Consider the following 22,990-nt stretch of genomic DNA (forward strand, 5'->3'; position numbering starts at 1 on the left):
AATTCACAGAAGGTAGCAAACAGACCACTTCTAACAACCCAAGATGAAATTTTACTGAATTTATTAACATATTGTGGAACAATGCTTTATTAACCTGCATGCTTACAGAAACGAGGATATAAAAATATAACTAAGTTACGACCTCTGCTGGTAACTTTTATGTACTGTCAACAAGAGATCTAGTAAGACAACCTCCTTCAGTAGCCACTACTTTTAAATTAACTTGTTGAAGACTATCAGAATAAGGCAGCAGTGATGTTGAACATCCAGTATCTGCACGTCTCTTGGACATTTCTGTTCCTTTTAAGCAATGTCTCTAATCGAGTCTTGACTTACTCTGGTTGGTTTTCTGTCTCATACGTTTTTGAAGACTCAAGAGAGGAGCTAGTATAATTGGACAGGATTCTGAACAGCAAGGAGGACCTAGCTGTTACTGTGGGAAGTACTGGGAAACTTGGGCTGTGATGGCAGCAAAAGTCCTTCCCCCATGGCCTTTATGGCATGGCAATATGCAGCACCCCACGGCCCCACGATGGCGTCTCTAACCACTCTCCCCTATCCACTGTCCTCCAGCCACACTGGCCTCCGTGCACATCTTCAGACACACCAAGCACCTGAGTGCTTCAGCACCTCTGTACTTGCTGTTCTGCTTGCAACACCCTTCAGCCACACATGGCCCATTTCCCTCTACGTCTTTCAAGCATAAACTCAAATGTCACCAAGGCCTTCCCTCACACATCTTTGTGTTAGAACAACCCAACAGTACACTTCTTAGCACCCTTACTCTGATTTTTCTCCAGAGCACTTATGACTCCTTGACATAAGTGAGGAGTGTATCTTTACTACACTTTGTCTCTTACAACTACAATGTAAATTCCAAGCCAGAGATTTCTTTTTAATCTCCTCAACTTTCTTCTCTTTTATTTTTTATTTTTATTGAAGCATAATTGACAAACAACATTATATTAGTTTCAGATGTACAACATAATGATTCAGTATCTGTATACATTACAAAGTGATCACCACAATAAATCTAGTTAACATCCATCGCCATACATAGTTACAGAGCTTTTTTTGTGTGATGAGAACTTCTAAAATTTACTCTCTTAGCAACTTTCAAAATATGCAATACAGTATTATTAACCATAATCACCCAGCTGTACATTACATCCCTAAAGGCAGAGATTTTCACTATGTTGTTCACTACATTTTCCCCAGCACCTAGTAGGTACTCAATAAATATCTGTTGAGCAAGCAAAGTAATGAATGTGGGAGAAAGGAAATGTCCCTTAGAATTTGTCAAAATAACTGTCACTCAGGATTTATTATAACACTAACAACAACAGAGAAAATATACGTAAATATAACATTTCATTACTTTTATCTTTTGATTTTTCTTATTCTGGGAAATACTTTAAAATTCAGTAGAAGGTCCAAAAGGGGGAGAAGATTAAAGCTTAGGAAACTCTGAAACATTAAATCCAGGTAGTATGATTATTAATTATCTTAAGAAAAGAACAGAAAAATTGTTAAAAAAAATCAATGTAGATAAAGAGGAAGATTGCTGATAATATCAGACAAAAGTGTATATACAAAAACAGTAGAAGGAAAAGGGAGCACACAGACAAGAATGGAAATAAATAAGCAGCAGGAGCCTCTCAAGTGTCCAAAAACAAACTACCTAGACCAAGAAAAGACTTACGACCAACCTCCCCAAAAATTTTATAGCAGCATTCAAAGTATAAAACAAAGAGTAGTATTAAGAACGATAATACACCGTTAGGGGACAAATGAGGACAACTCAACTTCTATATCAAGAAAACTAATCTTGAAATAGGAAAGGTACAATACAAATACAACACAACAGAAATACAATCCCCACTGCCTCTTTCATGCTGATTAGAAATAAGTGCAGAATTCTCATTTAATTTTATTGAGTTCTCATCCTGGAGAAAGAGAAAACATTTTCCACAAGGGAGATCAAGATTTTACATGCTTCTTTGTGGTCGGGAGGAAACTAAAACTCTCAATAAGTAAGAACATAGTTAAGAGAAGGTTGAACATGTAATGAGTTTATTACCGTAATTGGAAATTATAAATTTAAAAATTTTAAACTTTAAAAAAGGAGTAAGTAAATATTATAAAATTTCTCAGTTTTTATTTCTAATATGATAAATGCTGTATAACCCACGTAAGCAAGAGTTCTTTGGAGTCCTCAATAACTTGTAAGAGCTTAGGGGGATCATGAGACTGGAAAGTCTGCGAACTAGTGTACTTAAGTAAAGACTACTCTATCCTCACCCTAACAAACAGAAAAAGCAAGCCTCAACGGGATCAACTGACTCAATAGTAACTTAACTGCGCAAACTGCCTGCGCAAACAAACGTCAACGCTCTTTACACTTTAGGTCAGGAATATATAGCAACTTTAGGGCAAGGAATATTGTCACAGATAGAGGTTTTATAACAATAAAGAAAGCACTTCATTAAAAACACATAACAATCCTAAACATGTTTGCATATAATTAAAATACATGAAACAAATTTAAAAGAATAAAAATTCAGAATTAAAAAATAGACATACAGTTGGAGATTACAACAATCATCTCTCAGAGAACAAACGCATACACAAAAAAGATCAGTAAATATAAAGAAGACTTGAAAAACAATCAATTTGACTTGCCATTTATAGAATAATATTCCCCAAATATCAGAATACACATTCTTTTCAAATATACAAGGATCATTTACCAAGACAGACCATACTGCTAGGCCATAAAACATTTAAAAAAGTTGAAATTATACACAGCAAGTTTTCTGACCATAACAAAACTAGAAATTAATAACCAAAAAGTAACTAGAAAAGCTCCAAATGTTTGGAAATCAATACATTTCTAGAAATATACACAGATCAAAATTAAATTACAAGGGAAATCTGAAAATAGTTTGAATTAAATGTTAATGAAAACAAACACATCAAAATTTGTGAAATGCAGCTAAAACAGTGCTTAAAAGGTCTAAAATCAATCACCTAAACTTCTACTTTAAGAAGTTAAAAAAAAAAAGAAAAGCAAATTAAACCTAAAGTAAGTGGGAGAGATATAAAGATAACTCCAAAAATCAATGGAATAAAAATGAGCAAATAGAGAAAAACAGTGAAACCAAAAATTGTTCCTTTAAATGATCAATAAAAGGGATAACCCCCTAGCTAAGGTGAAGAACAAAAGAGAAGGTGCAAACTACCAATATCAAGAACAAAACACTATGTGTAACTGTAGCTCTTATAGGATGTCAAGGGAATATTGCAAATAGCTTAATAGAAATAAATTCAGTATTTAGACCAAATGGACAAATGCCTTGAAAGACACAAATTACCAAAAGTGAAATAAGGAACAGAAAATATGAATGTTAAAGAAATAAAATTCATATTTCAAAATGTCCCCACAAAGAGAACTCTAGCCCTAGATGACTTCACTGATAAACTGTATCAAACATTTAAGGATAATATCAATCTCATACAAAAATGGAGCTACTCAAAAACGGAAGACTCTTATAGGAAGTAGCAAATTCACAGTGTTGGAAATACACATTGGAAGGGAAGCTAAACTTCACTTCCAAAGCTAAGACTGCAGATTCTTTCCACCAGAAATACCACAAGTATTAGTGGTGGAGTCTCATCACCATCCTTTTCTTTCCAAACTGGAGTTGGGAATGTATCTAAGTCATGTTAACATCATGTCTATCTTCCCAGACTTATTTTGGACCCACTCATCAGGGTCACCCCAGGAGCTAGAGAGCTTTTTTTAAAAATATCTGACCCCTGTGACTTGATTACATTCTGGATATGCAATTCATATGGTATTCCTATTGTATTACTGGAGCATGATAAATTTCTTTTAATCATTTTATAGCTGGTAAGACTGGGGTTACTGTTATACCCGTCATAACCCTAGAAACGAGATTTTAAAAACAGGACTAATTGAATTAGGAAGTTATCCCAAAGAGAGACTACTAAAAGTACAAGTCTACCCATTAAATCTTCTTTGTAATGATTTTATAGGATATTTGTATTACTTTTTAAAATTGGGAATTTTAGCAAAAACACAGTAAGAAATTGTTTCCCCAGTCTTCATGAGATAAAGGCAACTCTAACTGGTCCGGTACAGTGACTCTCATTAGGCAGCAAAACTGTTTCTGGAAACTGGAAAAGACACTGAACTTAAAACCAGTAACTACTTTATATGGAGGATACAGGTCACTACACGTTCATTCAAAGTCACAGACTATGCAACACCAAGAGTGAACCCTAATGTAAACTATGGACTTTGGGCGATAATGGTGTGTCAAGGTAGATTCGTCAATTGTAACAAAGCTACCCCTCCGCTGGGAGATATTGATAATGGGCGTGTCTATGCATGTGCTGAAGCATGGGAAATCTCTGTACCTTCTGCTCAATTTTGCTATGAATCTGCTGAAACTGAAACTGAATCTGAAACTGCTCTAAAAAATCGTTTCTTTAAAACAAACAAAAACAACAAAAAGATAACAGTAGAGTTACTCTGATTAAAGAATATGGAGCCTAGTTTACTTACTGTCCACCCCCACCCAATGTATTCACATATCCCCCCATCCTCCAAAGATATCTCCCTCAAAATCTCGAGGGTTCTCTGAAATACCATTTGCAAACTATCTGTAAGACCCTCTGTGGAGTTCACGCTACAAAGTCATGTAAATCAACACCAGAGGAGAATTTAACCTACCAATCGAGCTATAGACACCCTGAATGTCGGACATGCCATATGGAATCGGGGAATGGCGACATTAAAGATCTTGTCTTTAAAGTAAAGGAAATGGAAGGTATAATATCCTTCCATATAGCCTGATGTTGTAGAGAATGTGGTACAACTTGTATACTCATATACCCGGCCTGGGCTGATGATTGGAAATTCACCTGCAGAGAAAACAGCAACAATAAATCAAAGTATAAAATTTAATTCTTCATTATAGCAAATAAGACATGTCCTCTTTAAACTATATTCAAGTAAATGCATAATTGGAAACAATTTTTAAAGGAAATGTAACAAAATGGTAACAGTGATGGGATTATGCGTATTTTGACATTTTGTTGTACTCTCCAAATGCCTTACAGCGTATATGCAAGGGGGTAGGGGGGTGATATCTAGTAGAGGAATAGAAACCAAAAACGGAGAGGCATTGAAGACACACTCTTTAAGACATGGGTAATAAAAACTGTCAGACTCTAATTCAAACAGATAAGGATAATTTAAACGTTTAAAAGTAGCAAGAGACTAAAACATAAAACTCTGAAGATGCATCTTCAGCATTTGGCCCAAAGTGCAGTCACAAGGGAGACAGGCCTCACCCCACAGACAGGATGACTGAGGAGGGTCACAGCTTCAACAAAGCTCTTTAGCACTAGCCCCTGAACAATTCCTTAGAAACAGATGTAGACTATGACTCTATTTGTGGCAATTAATTAAAACAAATTTAAACTGAATCCTACGTATGCTTAGGACCAGTAACCAAAGTGCATTGCTTAAGTAATAATAGTTTCCTGAAGTGCAACAAAAGACTGAAGAATCTGAGGGCTCACACACTTATACTACTCATAATTTTTTAAAAAGCCAAATGTCAATTGTAATCAGAGGCTAGAGATGATTGACAATAAAATCTCTGCTATTAGTTTTAGCATTTCCCCTGAAATTCAAAAAATGACCAGTATGAAATTTATTTTCTTTTCCTGTCCTATACCTTTTAACCCTATAGAGTATGATAATGAATAATTTTTCAGCTAAAACAAATAAGTTAAGAAGGGAAAGCAAGAAATCCATTTGATGCACAGAATGGAAACTCAACCCCTGAATGATTGAGTTTGCTATCCTTTTAGAAAAGCTCATGTTTAAGGTACTAAACTGATAAAATAATGACCTTTATACATTATATTTATTGTATTATAGTTAGGAGAAAAATCCAGAATCTATAGTATCTTTCACATTGAAACACAGCTATTAAAAGGATGCCGTCTTATCCACTACAACATCATGTATTTACCAAGCAATTGTATGTATCACATATATACTCTCCAAAATGTCTCAGAAGCAACTGATGTTTAAACTCAAATCTTGGGTTACATACCAACTACTCCAGGTCCTTGAACTTCTTCCACATCACCTTTAGCATTTGATATGCTCCAGTAAGGACTGTCTAACCACTCCCATTCTTCTCTTAGGAACTGGAACTAGCAAAGGGTTCCTGTGAGAGGGAACCCGACATGACTCTCTAGGGGGAAGCTGAACTGAGTCGACAGTCTAGGGAGACAGGCAGGAGGTGTGCAGGTGTGTGGAGTGAGAGGAAGAGAGGGGGGCGAGCTGCCTGGGCTCCTTGTGGCTTCCAGGCCCCGATGCCAACAGGCCTGAGGCCCATGAGGGGACATGTGATGTGTCTACAAATGCTCCTCTGCTCCAAGGGCCTCTGGTGGGGCAGCAATCTCAGGACTCTGACCACCTCACCCCAACAGGGACAGAAACAGACGAGCAACCCAGACCAGCCAACCACATTTGCTCTCCAAGGAACAAATGTGATTGGAGAAAACAAATGTGGTTGGAGCCAAGTGTCCAGTGGCAGCGCCATATTCCTTTCCTCCTAAAGCCCTAGACACCCCCTTTGTTTCTTTCTCTTGCGTTAGTTTCTACTGTTTGTAACCACCAACCCTACCATCATCCCCTCTTGTTATTTAAGTGAGCTGCTTTGAGTGGCCTCTTTCCCCTACCACCCAGAGCCCCTAGAATGTGTCATCTTCCAGCTTCGTGTCATGGATGTATTTTCTGGATTCCTCTCTAGTTACTTTGCCTCTGGTCGCTGCACAGATACCCTTCTTGGATGTGCTGATGCTCAGCTGTGGACGGGATGGAAGCCCTCTCTTTGGGGCACCACCTACAGAGGGGCCGAGTCCTTGATCTCATCTGAAGTGGCGGATGTGATGCTGCCTGGGAGAGACGTGTTTGGCCCTCACTAGAAAAGAATCACCCTCTTCCCCAAATTGCCCCCAGCCATGCTCACCCCCATCACTTTTGTAGAGCCCTGCAGATTCAACTAGTAGCTCAGCAGTGAGCAATGGGTCCTAAATAGGGTGGAAAACAGTAATTATGACTCTCATCTGAGAAAAATTTCCCCTCTATCATCTTGATAATTTTCTCCCACCCATGAGAACATGTCTCTATCTCCCAGATGATGAGACAGGCTCAGAGAGGTTGAGTAACATTCCTAAGGTCACATATCAGGGTGGTGACAGGCTCAAGATGTCATTGAAAGGAAAAGGCCAGTGTGCATAAGGCACCAGTACAGCCTTCACCTCCAGTGAGAGGGAGACTTTAACGCAGTGATGACGTCTGTCTTCCTCCTGTTCAAGAAGCCAGGCCCCTGCAGGCACTGGATCCTGCCTGAATCCTTTGGCCATAGCATAGGGCACAGGTTATTTGGTTGAGGGGGTGGCAGGTTTTCCCATCACACTTGAAATCTCTGCTTCTCTCAGGACTAATGATCCGTTGATGGAGCAGTCATGATGCATATATCTGGTTTCACCCTCTATCAGATTTGCTGTTCCATCTAGCTCAAACAAGTTACTGCTGGAAAAGATGAACGTCAGTCCCCCACCCACAGGCTGTTTCCTCTGCTCACCCTCTACGCTGATGAGAGTACAAGCTGCTAATCTGATTGGCTGAGGTCCCGGACATTCCCTGGGCCCTGCATCATCAGTGGTTGAGACTCCATGCTTCCACTGCAGAGGGCACAGTTCGGATCCCTGGTCCAGAGGAACTAAGATCCTGCAAGTCCAGTGGCCAAAAAAGAAAAGCCTGCCTTCATGAGCTGATATGACTAGGCTCTTCATTCCTACCTCTTCCATGTGGGTAACCAAGTGGGTAGACAAGCCAGAAGCAGCAGGGAGCTTCAGTCATACCTTCAGCCCAACTCTGAATGTTCCAAAGCAGCTTTCCTTCTAGCTCAGCTATCAATGATTTTTCCTGTTTATCTGGAGGTGTGTCAGTAAATGTTTAACAACCAACTTTTTATGGAGATTGGAAAAGGTAGAGAGGACAAGAAACACCCTGATTTGTACATTTACCAATTTCCACAGTGTAAATACTCTCACTGTGGCCAGTTTCAAGACATCAACACAGACATTACTCAGAAGGAATGTAACATTAGTTCACTGTTATATAGTATTTCCACTATACCGACACAAGAGCCATAAATAACTTTAAGAGCATGGGTAATTGTAAAATGGAGCAAAATAACTAAGGAGTGCTGAATTTTGGATATTTATTACCTTCATTTTAAATACTGTTTAACTGTAAGTTGATACAAGTTAATTTTTAACAATGGCTGTATTTAACAACCAGCTTACAAAATTCCTCAAAATTTAACCATTGGCTTTCATGAGCTGTTCCAGCTGGCTCCAGCATGCCACTGCATTTATCTATTATTCCGTGCATATGGTGTTTGCTTCACCTGGACCCTTATCTTGTTTTCAATTGCCAAGCATCTCTCTCTTTGGTATACAGCCTCTTCCATTCCATTCTGTTCAGGATGGACTGAGAATCACAAGACCTGCCTCCTCCACCATGCTGATAACAGGACCTGTGGCCAAAGCCATGGGATGAAGGGACAAACGATGGGGCTGAGTGTGGGCATTCCTGGGACCTTGACTGTGATACCGTAAGACTGTCAACTCCATTCTCACTTGGGAGACAGCCCACTCCCAAACTATGTCCTCCCGGTATTGAACCTAATGTTTCCTTCTGGTGACTCACTAGGGCTTCCCCTATGTCTGTGCCCTTTTATGCTGCAGGAAGGCCTGGGAGACCCTTGACAAGCCTGACTTCCAATCCTCACTCTGCCATTCCCTAGCCCTGTGCCCAGGGGTGGAGGAGGGGGTAAATCACGACACCTTTCAGAATCTCTGTCCCCTCATTTGTAAAACATGTCAAGAACGGTTCCTATATCACAACGTGCTAGTAAGAATTATTATTTTTTGCCATACCATGGAGTTTTCTGGACCTTAGTTCCCTGACCAAGGATTGGACCCGTGCCCCGTGCAGTGAAAGCACGGAGTCCTGGTACTACTAAGAAGTAGACTGTTCATGTCAACTGCCTCCCTCTGTGCCCAGTATGCGCTTAATTGGTGGCCAGTTTTATGAGTCTGGATGGATGGGGGTGGGGGGCAGTGGAGGCTCTGGAGAAGAAATGGGAAATGCCCCCCTACCCCCGGGCAGCTCTGCCCTCCTTGAGGTTGCTGCTGAGTTTTCCTGACTCTCATTAAGAGCCTCCAGCTCCCCTCACTGGACTTGCCAGCCTGAAGTTTTCTAGAACAAGGGAGCTTCTCTTGCATCAACCAGCCTGGAGTAATGGGAATCGAGCTTCCTCCTAGAGAGGGGAGACAGGACCTGGAATGCCCAGGGTGGGAGGACTCCCAGGGGTTGTGAATTCTGGGGTTGTGAACTCCCACAGTTGTGAATTCTAGGGGACTGTCCAGACTTTGCTCACCCTATACTGGGTTTTGGAAACACTGAAATTCATTGCTAAGGTTTAGAACCTGGGGGCTTTGGCCTGACATTGAGCCCACACTCCTGCCTGTGGGCAGCAGTGGCTGAAACGCCCCCACAGTCGGGCAGCAGCTCTGTGGCTGGCCAGCCTCTGTCTGGCTCCCGGTACCCATGCCCAGGGTCTCCAGCTGGGCCTCACAGACATGCACGCTTGTGCCCTCAAGCTGGTGGTCGCTGCACAAACTCTGGGGCAAGTGTATGTAGCCTCTGGGGCTCCACCACCCCATCTGTCATCATCAGGTGATAACCTCCTGCTATCAAGGATAAACCATCTCTGCTTCCATCCAAAGCCAATCTATTGAAAACCCAGGGCTTCCCTGGTGGTTCAATGGTAAAGAATCCACCTGCAGTGTGGGAGACCTGGGTTCAATCCCTGGGTTCGGAAGCTCCCCTGGAGGAGGGCATGACAATTCATTCCAGTACTTTTGCCTGGCGAATCCCCATGGACAGAGGAGCCTGGTGGGCTACAGTCCATGGGGTCACAACAAGTCGGACGTGACTGAGCAACTAAGCACATTAAGAATAAACCATCTCTGCTTCCATCCAAAGCCAATCCCTCTACTATAAACTAGACCTGACCCCTCTCATCCACTCAAGGACACCATTCCAGCAATTCCTCCTCTCTCTGAAGCCACAGGTTAAATCCATTTCACCTGTCTTCACTAATCAAGGTTGTTTTAAGACTTGCATGTCCTCCCAGCAGCATGAAGGCTAAACAGTAAGATATTTGCCTGAGTTATTGCCCAGAAACTTGGAGGCTAATTTCATCTGAATGGGTTAAGATTGGATAGGACCACTGACCCTCTAACTGGGATTACACCAGGGTCCACTCAGGACCTTTTTGACATCAGAGGGCCCAAACTGCCACGCTCAAAATGTGCAGAGGCGTGTAGCCGAGTTACACCTGCGCAGGAGGACAATTCCTGCATCTTTCCCCAATCACATCCCCACATTCCCCACGCCTCCAGCTGATCTGCATCATCTTTATTCGTAATCCTATAAATACCCCAGCCCCTTGCCTTTTGGGGGCAGACTTACTACTTGTACTTTCAGCCTCTTCTCCAGCTGTCTCACAAATAAGACCTCTTTTTGCTGCAAACATTGGCATCTCACCATTTGGCTTGCTGTGCATCAGGCAGAGATCTCTTCTATTTGTCAGTTTTTCTCCCTCTACGGGGTCATTTCTCCTTTCTTAAAAAACCCTTATCTCGACCCTGCTTGCCCTGCCAGTTGTTTCCATCTCAGCTCTGAAGCTAAGCTTCCTATAAAGGCATCTACCTCCTATCTCTAATTCCTCTCCTCCCATTCTCAAACTAACCGCAGTCAGGCATCAACCCCTTTTGCTCAACTAAAACTGCAAAATCACCACAAACAAAATCCTGTTGCTAAATCCAGGAGCAAATGCTCAAGTTCCTATTGACCTGTCAATGCTATTTGTCAGACCCCCTCCTCTTCTCCCTCCTATTTCACCTGTCTTTGAAGACACCTGGCTTACCAGCTGTTTTTTAGTAGATAAGTTGCACCCAACTCTTTTGCGACCTCATGGACTGTAGCCAGCCAAGCTCCTCTGTCCATGGGATTCTCGAGGCGAGACTACTGGGGTGGGTTGCCATTTTCTTCTCCAGGGGATCTTCCCGACCCAGGAATCGAACCCATGTCCCCTGCATTGGCAGGTGGGTTCTTAAACTCTGAGCCACCAGGGAAGCCTGGCTCACCAGCTACTCTTTTCCATTCTCCTCTGAAAGAAGCCCAAACTTCACAGATTCTTTAGCTACGATCTAGGCTGCTGGCATAGTGAAGGCACAAAGGGGTGGAGAAGCTAAGCACCCAAACGTTATACTTAGTGGAAGATTTGGGTTTTGTTTTTCAGGCTACACTGTGTGGCATGCAGGATCTTAGTTCCCCAACCAGGGATCAAACCCATCTCCTCTGCATTGAGAGCATGGAGTCTTAACCACCAGGGCAGTCCCTGGAAGATTTGTTCTAGATCAAAGATTTGTTCCATCAACTATGTTATCCTTTGTGTGCTCGTGCCACCAGGCCCTTGCTCCTCACCATAGAGGCAGTACCTGGCAGCAGGGGACCCAGCAAGGGGGAAAGGGCAGGAATACTGCACCATTGCTTCTCACTTAGCTGCATTAATTCCAACAACCTCCTAACTGTTTTCTCTTCATCCTTCCTTACTCTGTTCTCAACATAGCACAAATCAGAACCTGTTACTCAGCAGCTGAAAACTCTACTTCCCATCCCACTCAGAGTAAAAATCCCCAGGTCCTTACCATGTTTGTAAGGTCCCATGCGAATGGACCCTCTCTGCACTCATCCCTTACTCCTGCTCCAGCCATCTTCTCTCTCTGCTGACCCCCAGACCTCCTGGTGTGCTCCCACCTTCAGCTTTTGCACCTGCCCTTCACCCCGAAATGCTCCCCTAGGGTGTCTCCTGGCTATCGCTCTCAATCTCCGTCAAGCACTGTTTACATATTTTCTCTTCAAGAAAGTCTGCTTTCCTCCCACCCTCCTGACCATCCTCATCGCTACTTTTTGTTTTCCCCTTAGCCTGTTATCTTCTGAAACCATATTATGATTTACTAATAATATTTGCTATCTGTATCCCCATCCCCAATCCCAAGAGCCTAGGAGGGTGCCTAACACATAATAAGCACTCAAGGATTCGACTATATGAATGTCTAGGAAGGACCGTGCCTTTCATCAGATTAGCAAAGAGTTTTGTGCTCCAAGAAGCATTTAAAAATTATAAAACATTTCCAAGGACTAAAGCTGTTTGAAACCAAACCAACCCCTTGTTCCAGTCCTCAAAGAGCCTTTCTGAGTAGGGACATGGCAACAGAACCAAATATATGTTGCCCTTGGCTTTTTCCAATCCCCCCGACTTGGCAGTGTGAGGGATCCCCTCCTCTCCTGGTCTTGGAAACCCCTGAATGCTGGCTGGGCAGCAGCCTCCAGCCCCCATGTGAGCACTCCCCCCAGCAGTGGACAGACAGGAGAGAGACCATGAGATTTACCACGCAAGTGGGCACTGTATGTGGAGTACGTGCTGGGAGCAACGAGAATAGCAGTAAATACAAAACAGAAAATAACGATCTTTGAAATGACAACAAACGGAACACATTATCTAAGCACTACCACCTAAGGAGGCGGCTGCCAGGCTCTGGTGGGCAGCTCCTCAGGAGAGAGAGGCCAACTTCTTTCCAGGCTGCCTGGTCTTCAGGCCTTGTAACTTTTCATCTTTCAGCGTCTTCAAGAATTTATCTGCAGGAGACCAAAACAAACTTAGATGTAGGAGAGAGGAGGGCTTTTTTCTAACACTTCCAAAGCTAGCTTTGGGAAGCAATCATGTGCTTCCCCACATGAGTCCCAAACCTATTAAGACCCAAGATGGGTGGCGGGGGGGAACCCTAAGAGCCAAAACATATCCAAGTGGAGAAATATGTGGTTGAGAAATCCAGGACTTGGAAAGTCCAAGTATTCTAGGAGTTTTCTTCTTCAGGCAGTCGGGTAGGTGACATCCGAGAGTGCCTGATGAATTGGGGACTGTTCCCATGGCCACATGTACCTAAACATGTAGTTTATTTCACAGTGGTGGGGATGGTCTTTCTAGACCCATCTGCCCTCCTCCAGTGGTCAAGTGCTAGCCTTAGCCAGACCAGGTGTTGGCAAAGGCAAAGTCTGTTGAAGAGCTTATGGCTCCTGAATATTCCTGGTCCTTCTGGGAGTAAAACGGGGTTTAACAGCTTCACTCTGGAACAGGGAGGACTCAGTCAGTTTGCACACTAGAGGAATCCTGCCCACATAGCACGCCTGGTCCACCCTGGTCTGTCTAAGACTTTAGACCTAAGATCAGATGGCAGAGGCTGTGACTCTGGTTAGAGGGCAGCCAGGGGCGTCACAGGAGGTGACCTTCCAGCACTGAGAAATGGAAGACCCCAAAGCCCCTCAGTGAGCGTCCTCAGCCTTCTAGGTCTTGCACGTCTCCCTAGAGATCAAATGACCCTCACCTACTTCCCCTCCTTCCACTGAGGACCCCAAGTTAAGATAAACACTGAGTCAGGCCTCTAGAAACAGGAGTTGTCTTGGGGGTGGACCCCCCAGGGTGGTTGTACTACTGTGCAGGAGGCTTAAAATTCAACCTGGGGGTTGTGATGGACCGAGTTCCAGGTTTAGAGCTCAAAGTAATATAAAGGCTCAGGGCGGAGGGAGGTTGGAACTTGGGGCAAAAGGGTCCAGATTTACGGTGGAGGAAGAAATTGATTGAAATCCAGGATGAAGTGTCTGGATTCCGAGGGGGCGGGGGAGTATCGGTTTGGGATCTGGGGTTCCTGGGAACTGGAGTCTGAGCCTAAAGGCCACACTGCGGGTGAGGGGCTCAGGGGCCACGGAGCCAAGGAGGGAGCCGCGGCAGGCTAAGGCGCCGAGGTCACGCACAGCGCTGGGAGTCGAAGCCGTCCCCAGTTATGGTGAGCAGCTCCAGCTCCTTAATCCGGATCTCCAGCTCGCACAACTCCTCAGGGTGGGAGGCAGAGGCTAGCCAGGAGGTCGTGGGGCCGGGAGCCAGCGGGGAGGCCGCTGCCTCGGGCCCCGGCGGTGGAGAGTAAAAGAAGCGCAGAGGCTCGTAGGGGATGGAGGCCAGGCCGGAGGGCCAGGGCGGGGGACAAGGGCGCTCACTAGGGGGACCAAGGCCGGGGGGCGGCGGGGGCGCTGGGGCCGAGGGCGCCTGAGGCAGGGACTGGCCCGCCGCCGCCGCGGCCGGCGCCCCTCCAGCCTTCAGCGGCACGAAGAGCTTCTTCCAGATGTTGAAGTCGCTGAGCGGGGACGAGGAGATGCCGCGGTCGTAGAGGGACGGGAAGTAGAGGGGCGGAGCCGGTCGCTGGCTCATCGTGGGGCTCTGGCTGCCGCGCCGCCCCTTCGGCATCGTTTGAATGGGAAGCTGCGTGAGAGGAACCCCGTGCCGGGAGACGCGAGCCCCGGCCCGGAGTCGCCGGGATTCCGAGGTTCCACAGGCCACGCCGCGAGGGAGCGGCCCCGCCCCCAAACAGTCGGGATTTTCAGGTCCGGCTGGCCACGCCCCAGAATGTGGTCGCCGCCGCCGCCGCCGCCGCCGCCGCCGCCGCCTCCGCCCCCTGGAGTGAGAAGGGCCACCCTAGCAGAGGGAATGGGGAATCGGGCGGATCCGTTCTGTTGTGGCGCTCATCCCCTACCGGCGATCACCCACCGTCCTCGATGACAGCACCTCCACGTCCTCCAGACCCCGGCCGGGTCCCGCCCCAAGACTCCCGCTACCACCCCTGAATTTCACAAGCCTCACTCGCGTTATTGCACCCCTGACTCCTGCTCTCTCATCCTGCTACAACCTCATCCAGAAGTAGGAAGCCGCGAGCTGGTCAGAACTCCGAGGGGAAACTTCCTTCAGGCTTCCTCTCCTTTCATGTGTTTGTGCCTCCGTGTGTGCGGGCGTGCTCAGTCGTGTCAGACTCTTTGCGACCCCGTGGACTGTAGCCCACCAGACTCCTCTGTCCACGGAATTTTCCAGGCAAGAATACTGGAAATGGGTTGCCATTTCCTAGCCACGGGATCTTACCCACCGAGGGATTGAATTTGCCTCTCTTGCCTTGGCAGATGGATTCTTTCCCACTGTGCCACCTGGGAAGCCCCTCTCCTCTTACAGGGAGAAAAAAAGAAAAAAAATCTTAGAAACTTGCCCCCTCCACCAGCAGACTTCGCTTACCACCCCTCCTTGCAGAGAAGTCTGGGGAAACAAGTATCTGACTTCATTCTCTATAACAGAAGAAGCAGATTGATGGGAATGGCTGTTAGAACCAACCCAAGTTTTCACCAAATTTCCCAGTGTTGTGGACAATTCTGGGAAAAAAAGGAGAGAGAGAGCCTCTTATGGATTTGTAATAGATCTGACCTAGGTGTCTTAAGTGAAATGCAGTTTAGTTTTCTTCCAAACATTGCTTATCAGGAGCTAAAAGGCAGTCAACGAACCACCAAAAGGAAATTCTGCAGAGCAACCCTCAAACAGCTCAGTTATTTTTTAAGGTGACTTGGATATACTGCCCAAGGACATGCCCAGTTCATTTAAATGGTAGCCTGTATTACTCATAGACGGAAGGGGAGTAAATTTCCTTGAAAACTTCTGCCTAATGATATTGAGGTGAATGAACAAAGATGGGTGGGGTCCGGTTTAGGCTGTTGGTCAGTTAAGATCTGAGTCAGATCCAGGTCCACTAGCAAATACTGTGTGCGTGTATGTGTGTGTAGCAGCAAAGCAGCGTCAGATGTCCTGGACTGACGAGTTGCTTGACTTCTAAGATGGTTTTCTGCAAAATAAAAGAACAGGTGGCCTCATAGGGTTCTTTCTGATGATCAGATGGAAGACAATAATGTGTGTGAAGAACTTGTAAACGTATGTATTCTCTCAAATTATAAGAGCAGTTCCCATTGAGGGGCTTGTCTGAAACTAAGAAGCTTTTTCTTCCCATACTCACCTGTAAGCTTCTTGAGGGTGAGGATCTGGCCCAAGGATCTTATAATGCTTGGCATAGAATGGTGGTGGTGGAGTGATTCAGTCACCAAGTCGTGTCCAACTCTTGTGACCCCATGGACTGTAGCTCGCCAGGCTCCTCTGTCCATGGGATTTTCCAGGCAAGAATATTGGAGTGGGTTGCCATTTCCTTCTCCAGGGGATCTTCCCAACGCAGGGATCGAACCCAAGTGCCCTGCATTGCAGGCAGATTCTTTACCAACTGAGCCACCAGGGCATATAATAAGACTCAATAAATATTTGGGCACTTTTAAAACAGTGTTATGTATTGTGGGAACTGAAGGAGATCAAAATATACCACCACAAAATACACCGCTTTGCATAAGAATTATTTTAAGTTGAAGTTAATTGAGAAAAAGCAGACACAAGAGATACTCTGTCCTCTCCTTTTCTGCCTAAAAGCAGGGCATAAATTTCCCCTTTTAAAGGTTACAAAATTTCCTTTGTAAAGATAAAATAAATTTCCCTTTGTGAAGGTGTCCCCAACCCCCTCTCCCATGCCAGAATAAGGAGACAACTCTTACCACTGGAAATGGCCCTAACTTGAGTCTGCGTAACAGAGCCTTACCAAACAACCTTTATCTTCCATAAGTTTCCCCCGTTTATTGGGTTGGCCCAAAAGTTCATTTGGGTTTTTCTGTAAGATCTTACTAAAAAACTTGAATCAACTTTTTGGCCAATCCAGTATTTACCTTCCCACAATTGACCTAGAAATGAAAATTCTTGGCAACCCAAACCCCTTTCCCTTTGTCTTGTTCACAGTGTACCACCCTTTGTTGAAATGGTTTACGAGCTCTCAAGCCTAAACACTTCTTTGGGTTTTCACTACTGTTGTGTAAGGCCCACATGTGAGTGCATAATAAATCTTTTCTCCTGTTAATCTGTCTTTTACTGCTTTAATTCTCATAACCCAGCTACTGAACCTAAAGTAATAGAGGAGGTTTTTCTCCACCTCTACAGAACCGTAGTAATGGTAAGAACCAGGGTCTGAGATTCAGACCTGGGACCAAGCTCTGAATCCACTGTGTATTTGGCTGTGTGGGTGAACCTTTCTGAACCTCAGTTTTTCATCTATACAACGGGAAGAGTAATGGTACCTACTTGCTTGGGTTGGCAAGATTAAAAGAGACAATCTAAGTACCTGGGCATAGTACCTATGTTAGCTCTTGTTGTTACATGTTGAAGATCCTTAGAATGGAAAGAGACTTTGCATTAAGTTTTATTAAATGATGTAATATAATCAGATGCTTTTATGTGTATTTCTCCTTTCAAAGAGACAAAGCTTCCAGATGTTTTTTCTTAGCTCCAAGATAATCAAAAGATTTGATACTGGATGGCTTAATCATCACACCATTGTGTTACACAATGGGTTTAAAAAGAGGTTGTCTTCTGTAACAAGCACACCGCAAGAAAACTCAGGTGCCACAATGGGCAAACACTTGAGATAAACCTGAGTTTGGAGGTGAAGTCCAAATGGAGCCATAACAAACCATGGTTGTTAAGACAAACGCCTACAGATTATTTCTGCAAACAAAGGTCCTGGAATTTCAAGTTGCTAAAGAAAAGATAAAGCAGGCTTATGTTCATTTTAAGCAGAACCTTTCTCTCCTGGAGTCCAAAGCTGTTGTATAACCTGCCTCTCCCCCCAAATCCCCATTTAGTGCCATCCTATTGGGCTTGAGGGATTCAATTCCTAACACCCCTGCCCCCTGCTTGCATTTGGAGCTAAGACACACGTAAGGCTTTTTTTGCTGATGAAGTTCAGTCGGAAGACGTGGTTAGAGGTCTGGTAGCCAGCTAGGCTTACTGATACTGCACCTCTCAACTGACCTCACCCACCAGTGCAAGGCCCTGTGGGAAAACCACAGGCTTTGTACACAGAGAAAGGGCCTTCGTGGGCACAGTGAAGAGACTGCCAAGAACCAACCTGACCCTTTCTCTGAACTCTCTAAGCAGGGCTGTCCTTTCTCCACTCTCTAGAGGAGAAGCGCCAGGACTGTCACTCCTCATAAGACATCAAGATGGAAGTTCCTCCCGACACTGATTTAAACTCTATTTACCTAGTTTGCCTCACTGCAGTTGGAGTTTGTAAATTTTCCATTGCCACATCCCTCTCCAGCCAGGCAGTCCTGGGGTGCTGTCTGCCTGGCTCCCTCAGTCGTGGGACTGCTGAAGATGGTACAGAAGACTTCCCCTGGGAGTACCCTTTCCCTCCATCACGCTAACTCTGCATCTAGATACACTGCTGGCCAGCACACCTTCTCTGGGTTCTCTGCCTCTTGAGGGGTACATCAGGATTTTCCCTGCCCGCCTTGGCTCTGGATGGCTTTTAGGGAAATACAGTGTCTGTGGCTTGGAATATAACAGCGTTGTTATGGAGAGAATGTTTGTGTCCACCCAAACTCACATGAAATGCTGACTCCCAATGGGAGGGTATTAGGAAGTGGTTATGTCCTGAAGACACAGCCCTCATACGTGGGATGAGTGCCCTGAGAAAAGAGAGCTCTCGTCCCCTCCCACCACGGGAGGACACAGAAGACCACTGCCAGTGAATCAGGAAGTGGCATCTCACCAGACACCAAGGACACTGGAGCTGTTATCCGAGACTTCCCAGCCCCCAGACCTGTGAGACAGAAATGTTTGTTGTTTAAGCCACCCAACCTATGGTATTTTTTATATAGCTGCCTGAACAGACTGAGACAAGAGTCAACGCTTGAATCAGGACTCTGTGACTCCGGGAAAATCATGCTAGCTCCCTGACCCTCTGTCTTCTGACCTGTAAAGTGAAGACAGTGTCTGCTTCACAGGGTTGATGTATTTGATGAAAATATGATAAGCAGTACCTGGGACACATCCCTGGTGCTCAATGAGGTGTGACTGATTAGTATTCACTTCCACATGGATTCCTTCATTCACCATGAGGTCCTGGTAACGTGATGAGAAAAATGGATCAGGAGGGGTCCCTCCTTGAAAATCAGACCCCCTCCAGGTTGAGCCGGCTTCCCTGGTGGCTCAGTCGGTAAAGAATCTGCCTGCACTGTGGGAGAACTGGGTTCGATCCCTGGGTTCGGAAGATCCCCTGGAGGAGGGCACGGCAACCCACTCCAGTATTCTTGCCTGGAGTATCCCCATGGACAGAGGAGCCTGGCAGGCTACAGCCCATGGGGTTGCAAAGAGTCGGACGTGACTGAGTGACTAAGCAGCAGCAGCAGCCAGGTTGAGAAGCCCCACACCCTAGAAGCTGATTCCTTATTGTCCTGCTGAAGACACTGATAGTGAAACCACAGAATGCATTTCAGGATGTAGTGCAGCATAGGTTCTCCCATCTTGGTGCAGAAATAATTCAGTGAGAGGCAGAGTGATAGATTCAGTTCAGTTCAGTCGCTAAGTCGTTTCTGACTCTTTGCGACCCCATGGACTGCAGCACGCCAGGCCTCCCTGTCCATCACCAACTCCCAGAGCTTACTCAAACTCATGTCCATTGAGTCAATGATGCCATCCAACCATCTCATCTTCTGTTGTCCCCTTCTCCTCCCACCTTCAATCTTTCCCAGCATCAGGGTCTTTTCCAATGAGTCAGTTCTTTGCATCAGGTGGCCAAAGTATTGGGGTTTCAGCTTCAACATCAGTCCTTCCAATGAATATTCAGGACTGATTTCCTTTAGGATGGACTGGTTGGATCTCCTTGCAGCCCAAGGGACTCTCAAGAGTCTTCTTAAGTAACTGAAGCTTCTGAGAAATCCAAGTGGGCAGGAAAGGAAGTGCCATCCTACGAACTTAGTGGGCTACAGTTCTTTAATCAAAGGAAGAGCTGGGGGCGGAGAAGACCACATTGTTCCTCATTCTTGAGCAGACATCAAGCATCCATCAGCTCCTCCTCTACACTGAGCGGGCGAGTTTTCTTATCTCTACATAGTCAAACTTGGAACTGTTGTCATTGTTCAGTTGCTCAGTCATGTCCAACTCTTTGCGACCCTTGGACTGTATGTAGCCCGCCAGGCTCCTCTGTCCATGGGATGCTCCAGGCATGGAGAATACTGGAATGGATTGTCATGCCCTCCTCCAGGGGATCTTCCCAAACCAGGGATCGAACCCAGGTCTCCTGCATTACAGGCGGATTCTTTACTGTCTGAGCCACCAGAGAAGCCCAATGGCACTACAGAAATGAGAAACAGGTGGTAACATATACTAAAATATGGTAAATCATGTCAAGTTTCAGTAGCATGTCACCTTTCTCCTATATATATGTGTATGTATATATATATATATACATTTTTTTTGGCTGCAGTGGGTCTTAGTTGTGACATGTAGTATCTTTAGTTGGGGCATGTGAACTCTTAGCTGTGGCATGTGGGATCTAGTTCCCTGACCAGGGATCGAACCCAGGCCCCCTGCATTGGGAGTGCATAGTCAGCCACTGGACCACCAAGGAAGCCCCCACCTTTCTTCTATATTTCTGTTCTTAGTACATGCAGAAAAATCCCGTCTCTAGAATCATTAACTTGATTTTGATGGGTATGATGTAGGTCTTATTCTATCATCATTTTATTCTTTGGGGGCATGTCTCATGCTTCTGAGGCACAGTTTTGTTGCCAAGCAAGTCTGTGTGGTTTTGTTGCTAGGCAAAGCCTGCTTGCTTTCTTTGCTAAGCAAGCCTGCTTTCTTGAGTGATCATTAACTTACGGGAGTCTTCCGTACTTTGTACTTAAGATCCCTGTTGGAGTTAACTATTTAGTCATCTACTTTGTCCCTTTACTCTGTCCCTATGGTGTGTGTGTGTTAGTCGCCCAGTCATGTCTGACTCTTTGTGACCCAACAGACTGCAGCTGCCACGCTCCTCTCTCCATGGAATTTTCCAGGCAAGAACACTGGAGTGGATTGCCATTCCCTTCTCCAAAGGAACTTCCCAACCCAGGGACCGAACCCTGGTCTCCTGTATCATAGGCAAGGTTCTTTACTGTTTGAGCTACAGGGAAGTCGTTCCTATGGTAGTAAACATATAAAGAGAGACTACTGTGTACCAGGTACTTGTCGTCACTCACTTTATTTTTCTAACAACCCCTAGAAGTACGCGTCATTATCCCCATTTTCCAGATGTGGAAACTGAGGCACACAAGGTTCAGTAACTTACCTGAGGTCCTGTGGCTGGTTAGCATCAGAGCTGGTGTTCCACACAGGCAGGCTGACTCCAGGGCCCACTCCCTCCTGCAGCCTCCCAGGAGTTGCCTCAGGCCTCAGGCAAGGCCACCTTCCTGGCCTCTGGCTTCTCATCCTCTTCTTGGCAGGGGGCTGTCTCTAACTGGAAGTTGCCTGTACCACAGTTCAAGGGCCCAGCTATTCTGGGAACCATGGAACAGTCTTTTCTTTATTACTTATTTGAATTAACCATTGTGTTGGTCTGAACCCCGGGGGTGAGGGGGAGGCATTCCCACCTCCCTTCCCAACACCCACTATTTCAAGAAAGTTTCTTAAAACTGCAGCCTTTTTCTTGTTTCTCTTGGTTGGATATGTTCCTCTGCGCTCTCAGTGTCAGTACAATTTTCAATAAACCAAACCCTGGGAGGCAGATTGGCTGGCATGGAAAATGCAGGGGCTTGGAAGATGACACCCAAGTCTGAGTCCCATCAACCAGCATGAACCAGGGGTGCAACCTTGGGTGAAATAATTGTCACTAACACTTGCTGTCCACTTAGTGTGTGTTCATGTTACACTGATGGTTACAGTTGCAGGGGAGGTCGTCAGAATTTTCTATTCACAACCAACAGAAGTTGATATTGAGGATTTATACAGAGGGATATGAGATAGCTCATGGAATTAAAAGCTTAAGATTTAGGTTTAGAAGATGCAGAGACCAGGGTAATTTGGGGGGTCCGGGTAAGGGGAAGAAATCAACAGCCTGTTCAGGGTGGCCACTGGAATGGTAAATGCTATTGGCTGGCTATTCTCGACGACTGTTTTTAACCCTTTCCGTTGCTGCCATCCCCTACAAAGACTGGAAATTCTGCCAGCCCCCTTGAAGCTAGGGACAGCCATGAGACACAGTTCCAGTCAGAACACATACCTGAGAGCTTTCTGAGCAGAGTTTTACTTTCCCAATAAGAGGGACAGAAACAACTGAAACTTTCTCCTCATCTTGTCTTCCTGCCTTGAACCCAGATGCAATTGCTGCAACTTCTGCAGTCATTTTATGATCAGGAGGGAAAGACCAAAATTAGCACAAATATCCCAGCCCAGACATCATTGAGCAGCTGAAGCAACTGCCAGTGGCTGCCCACCTCCAGGCTGAGTGCCCCGGGCCCCAGCGCCCCACTCGGTGAAATGGACAGGGACTGTAGTTTGTAAACACTCTGATGGGTTTGGGTACAGACAATACTATGCACGTGCAGTGCTAAGTCGCTTCAACCCTGTCCGACTCTTTGTGACCCTATGGACTGTAGTTCACCAGGCTCCTCTGTCCATGGGATTCTCCAGGCAGGAATACTGGAGTGTGCTGCCATGCTCTCCTCCTCTGGGGGATCTTCCTGACCCAGGGATAGAACCTTCGTCTTGCATCTCCTGCATTGGCAGTCAGGTTCTTTACCACTAGCGCCACCTGGGAAGCCCCATTGCTATGCATAGTTACTGAGAAAAATGAAGTCATATACGTACAGTGCCTAGACTAGTGCCTGGCACACAGTAAGCCCTCAAGTTGTGACCCAATATGCTCCCTGTCCAAAAAACTTAGAGCCAGGTCCCATTTATCTACCCCAGTAGAGTTTACGCGTTATGCTGAGTTCCACTTCTGGTCACAGCACCATAACAAG

The 22,990-nt window shown here is 45.4% G+C and overlaps 2 protein-coding genes across 4 annotated transcripts in view; both read right to left on the reverse strand.

Annotated features, from left to right (window-relative positions):
• FBXO3 (F-box protein 3) overlaps positions 1-22,990 on the reverse strand; it is an 83,700-nt gene that overhangs the window by 542 nt on the left and 60,168 nt on the right. The window lies entirely within an intron of this gene.
• Positions 4,913-14,553, reverse strand: LOC145526296 (uncharacterized protein C11orf91 homolog). 2 transcript variants are annotated; one of them, XM_081541652.1, is made up of 3 exons: positions 14,066-14,553; positions 12,770-12,892; positions 4,913-4,950 (listed from the first exon to the last, which is right to left on the reverse strand). In XM_081541652.1, exons 1-2 carry the CDS (start codon positions 14,550-14,552, stop codon positions 12,807-12,809), a joined length of 573 nt encoding a protein of 190 aa, XP_081397778.1. In that variant the 5' UTR covers position 14,553; the 3' UTR covers positions 4,913-4,950; positions 12,770-12,806. The 2 variants fall into 2 exon arrangements, with proteins under 2 accessions (XP_081397778.1, XP_081397777.1); XM_081541651.1 differs by lacking the exon at positions 4,913-4,950 and having other exon boundaries at positions 12,641-12,892.

Source organism: Giraffa tippelskirchi, chromosome 11, assembly GCF_054371585.1.
Source record: "Giraffa tippelskirchi isolate mGirTip1 chromosome 11, T2T-mGirTip1v1.2.pri, whole genome shotgun sequence".
Classification (NCBI taxonomy): domain Eukaryota; kingdom Metazoa; phylum Chordata; class Mammalia; order Artiodactyla; family Giraffidae; genus Giraffa; species Giraffa tippelskirchi.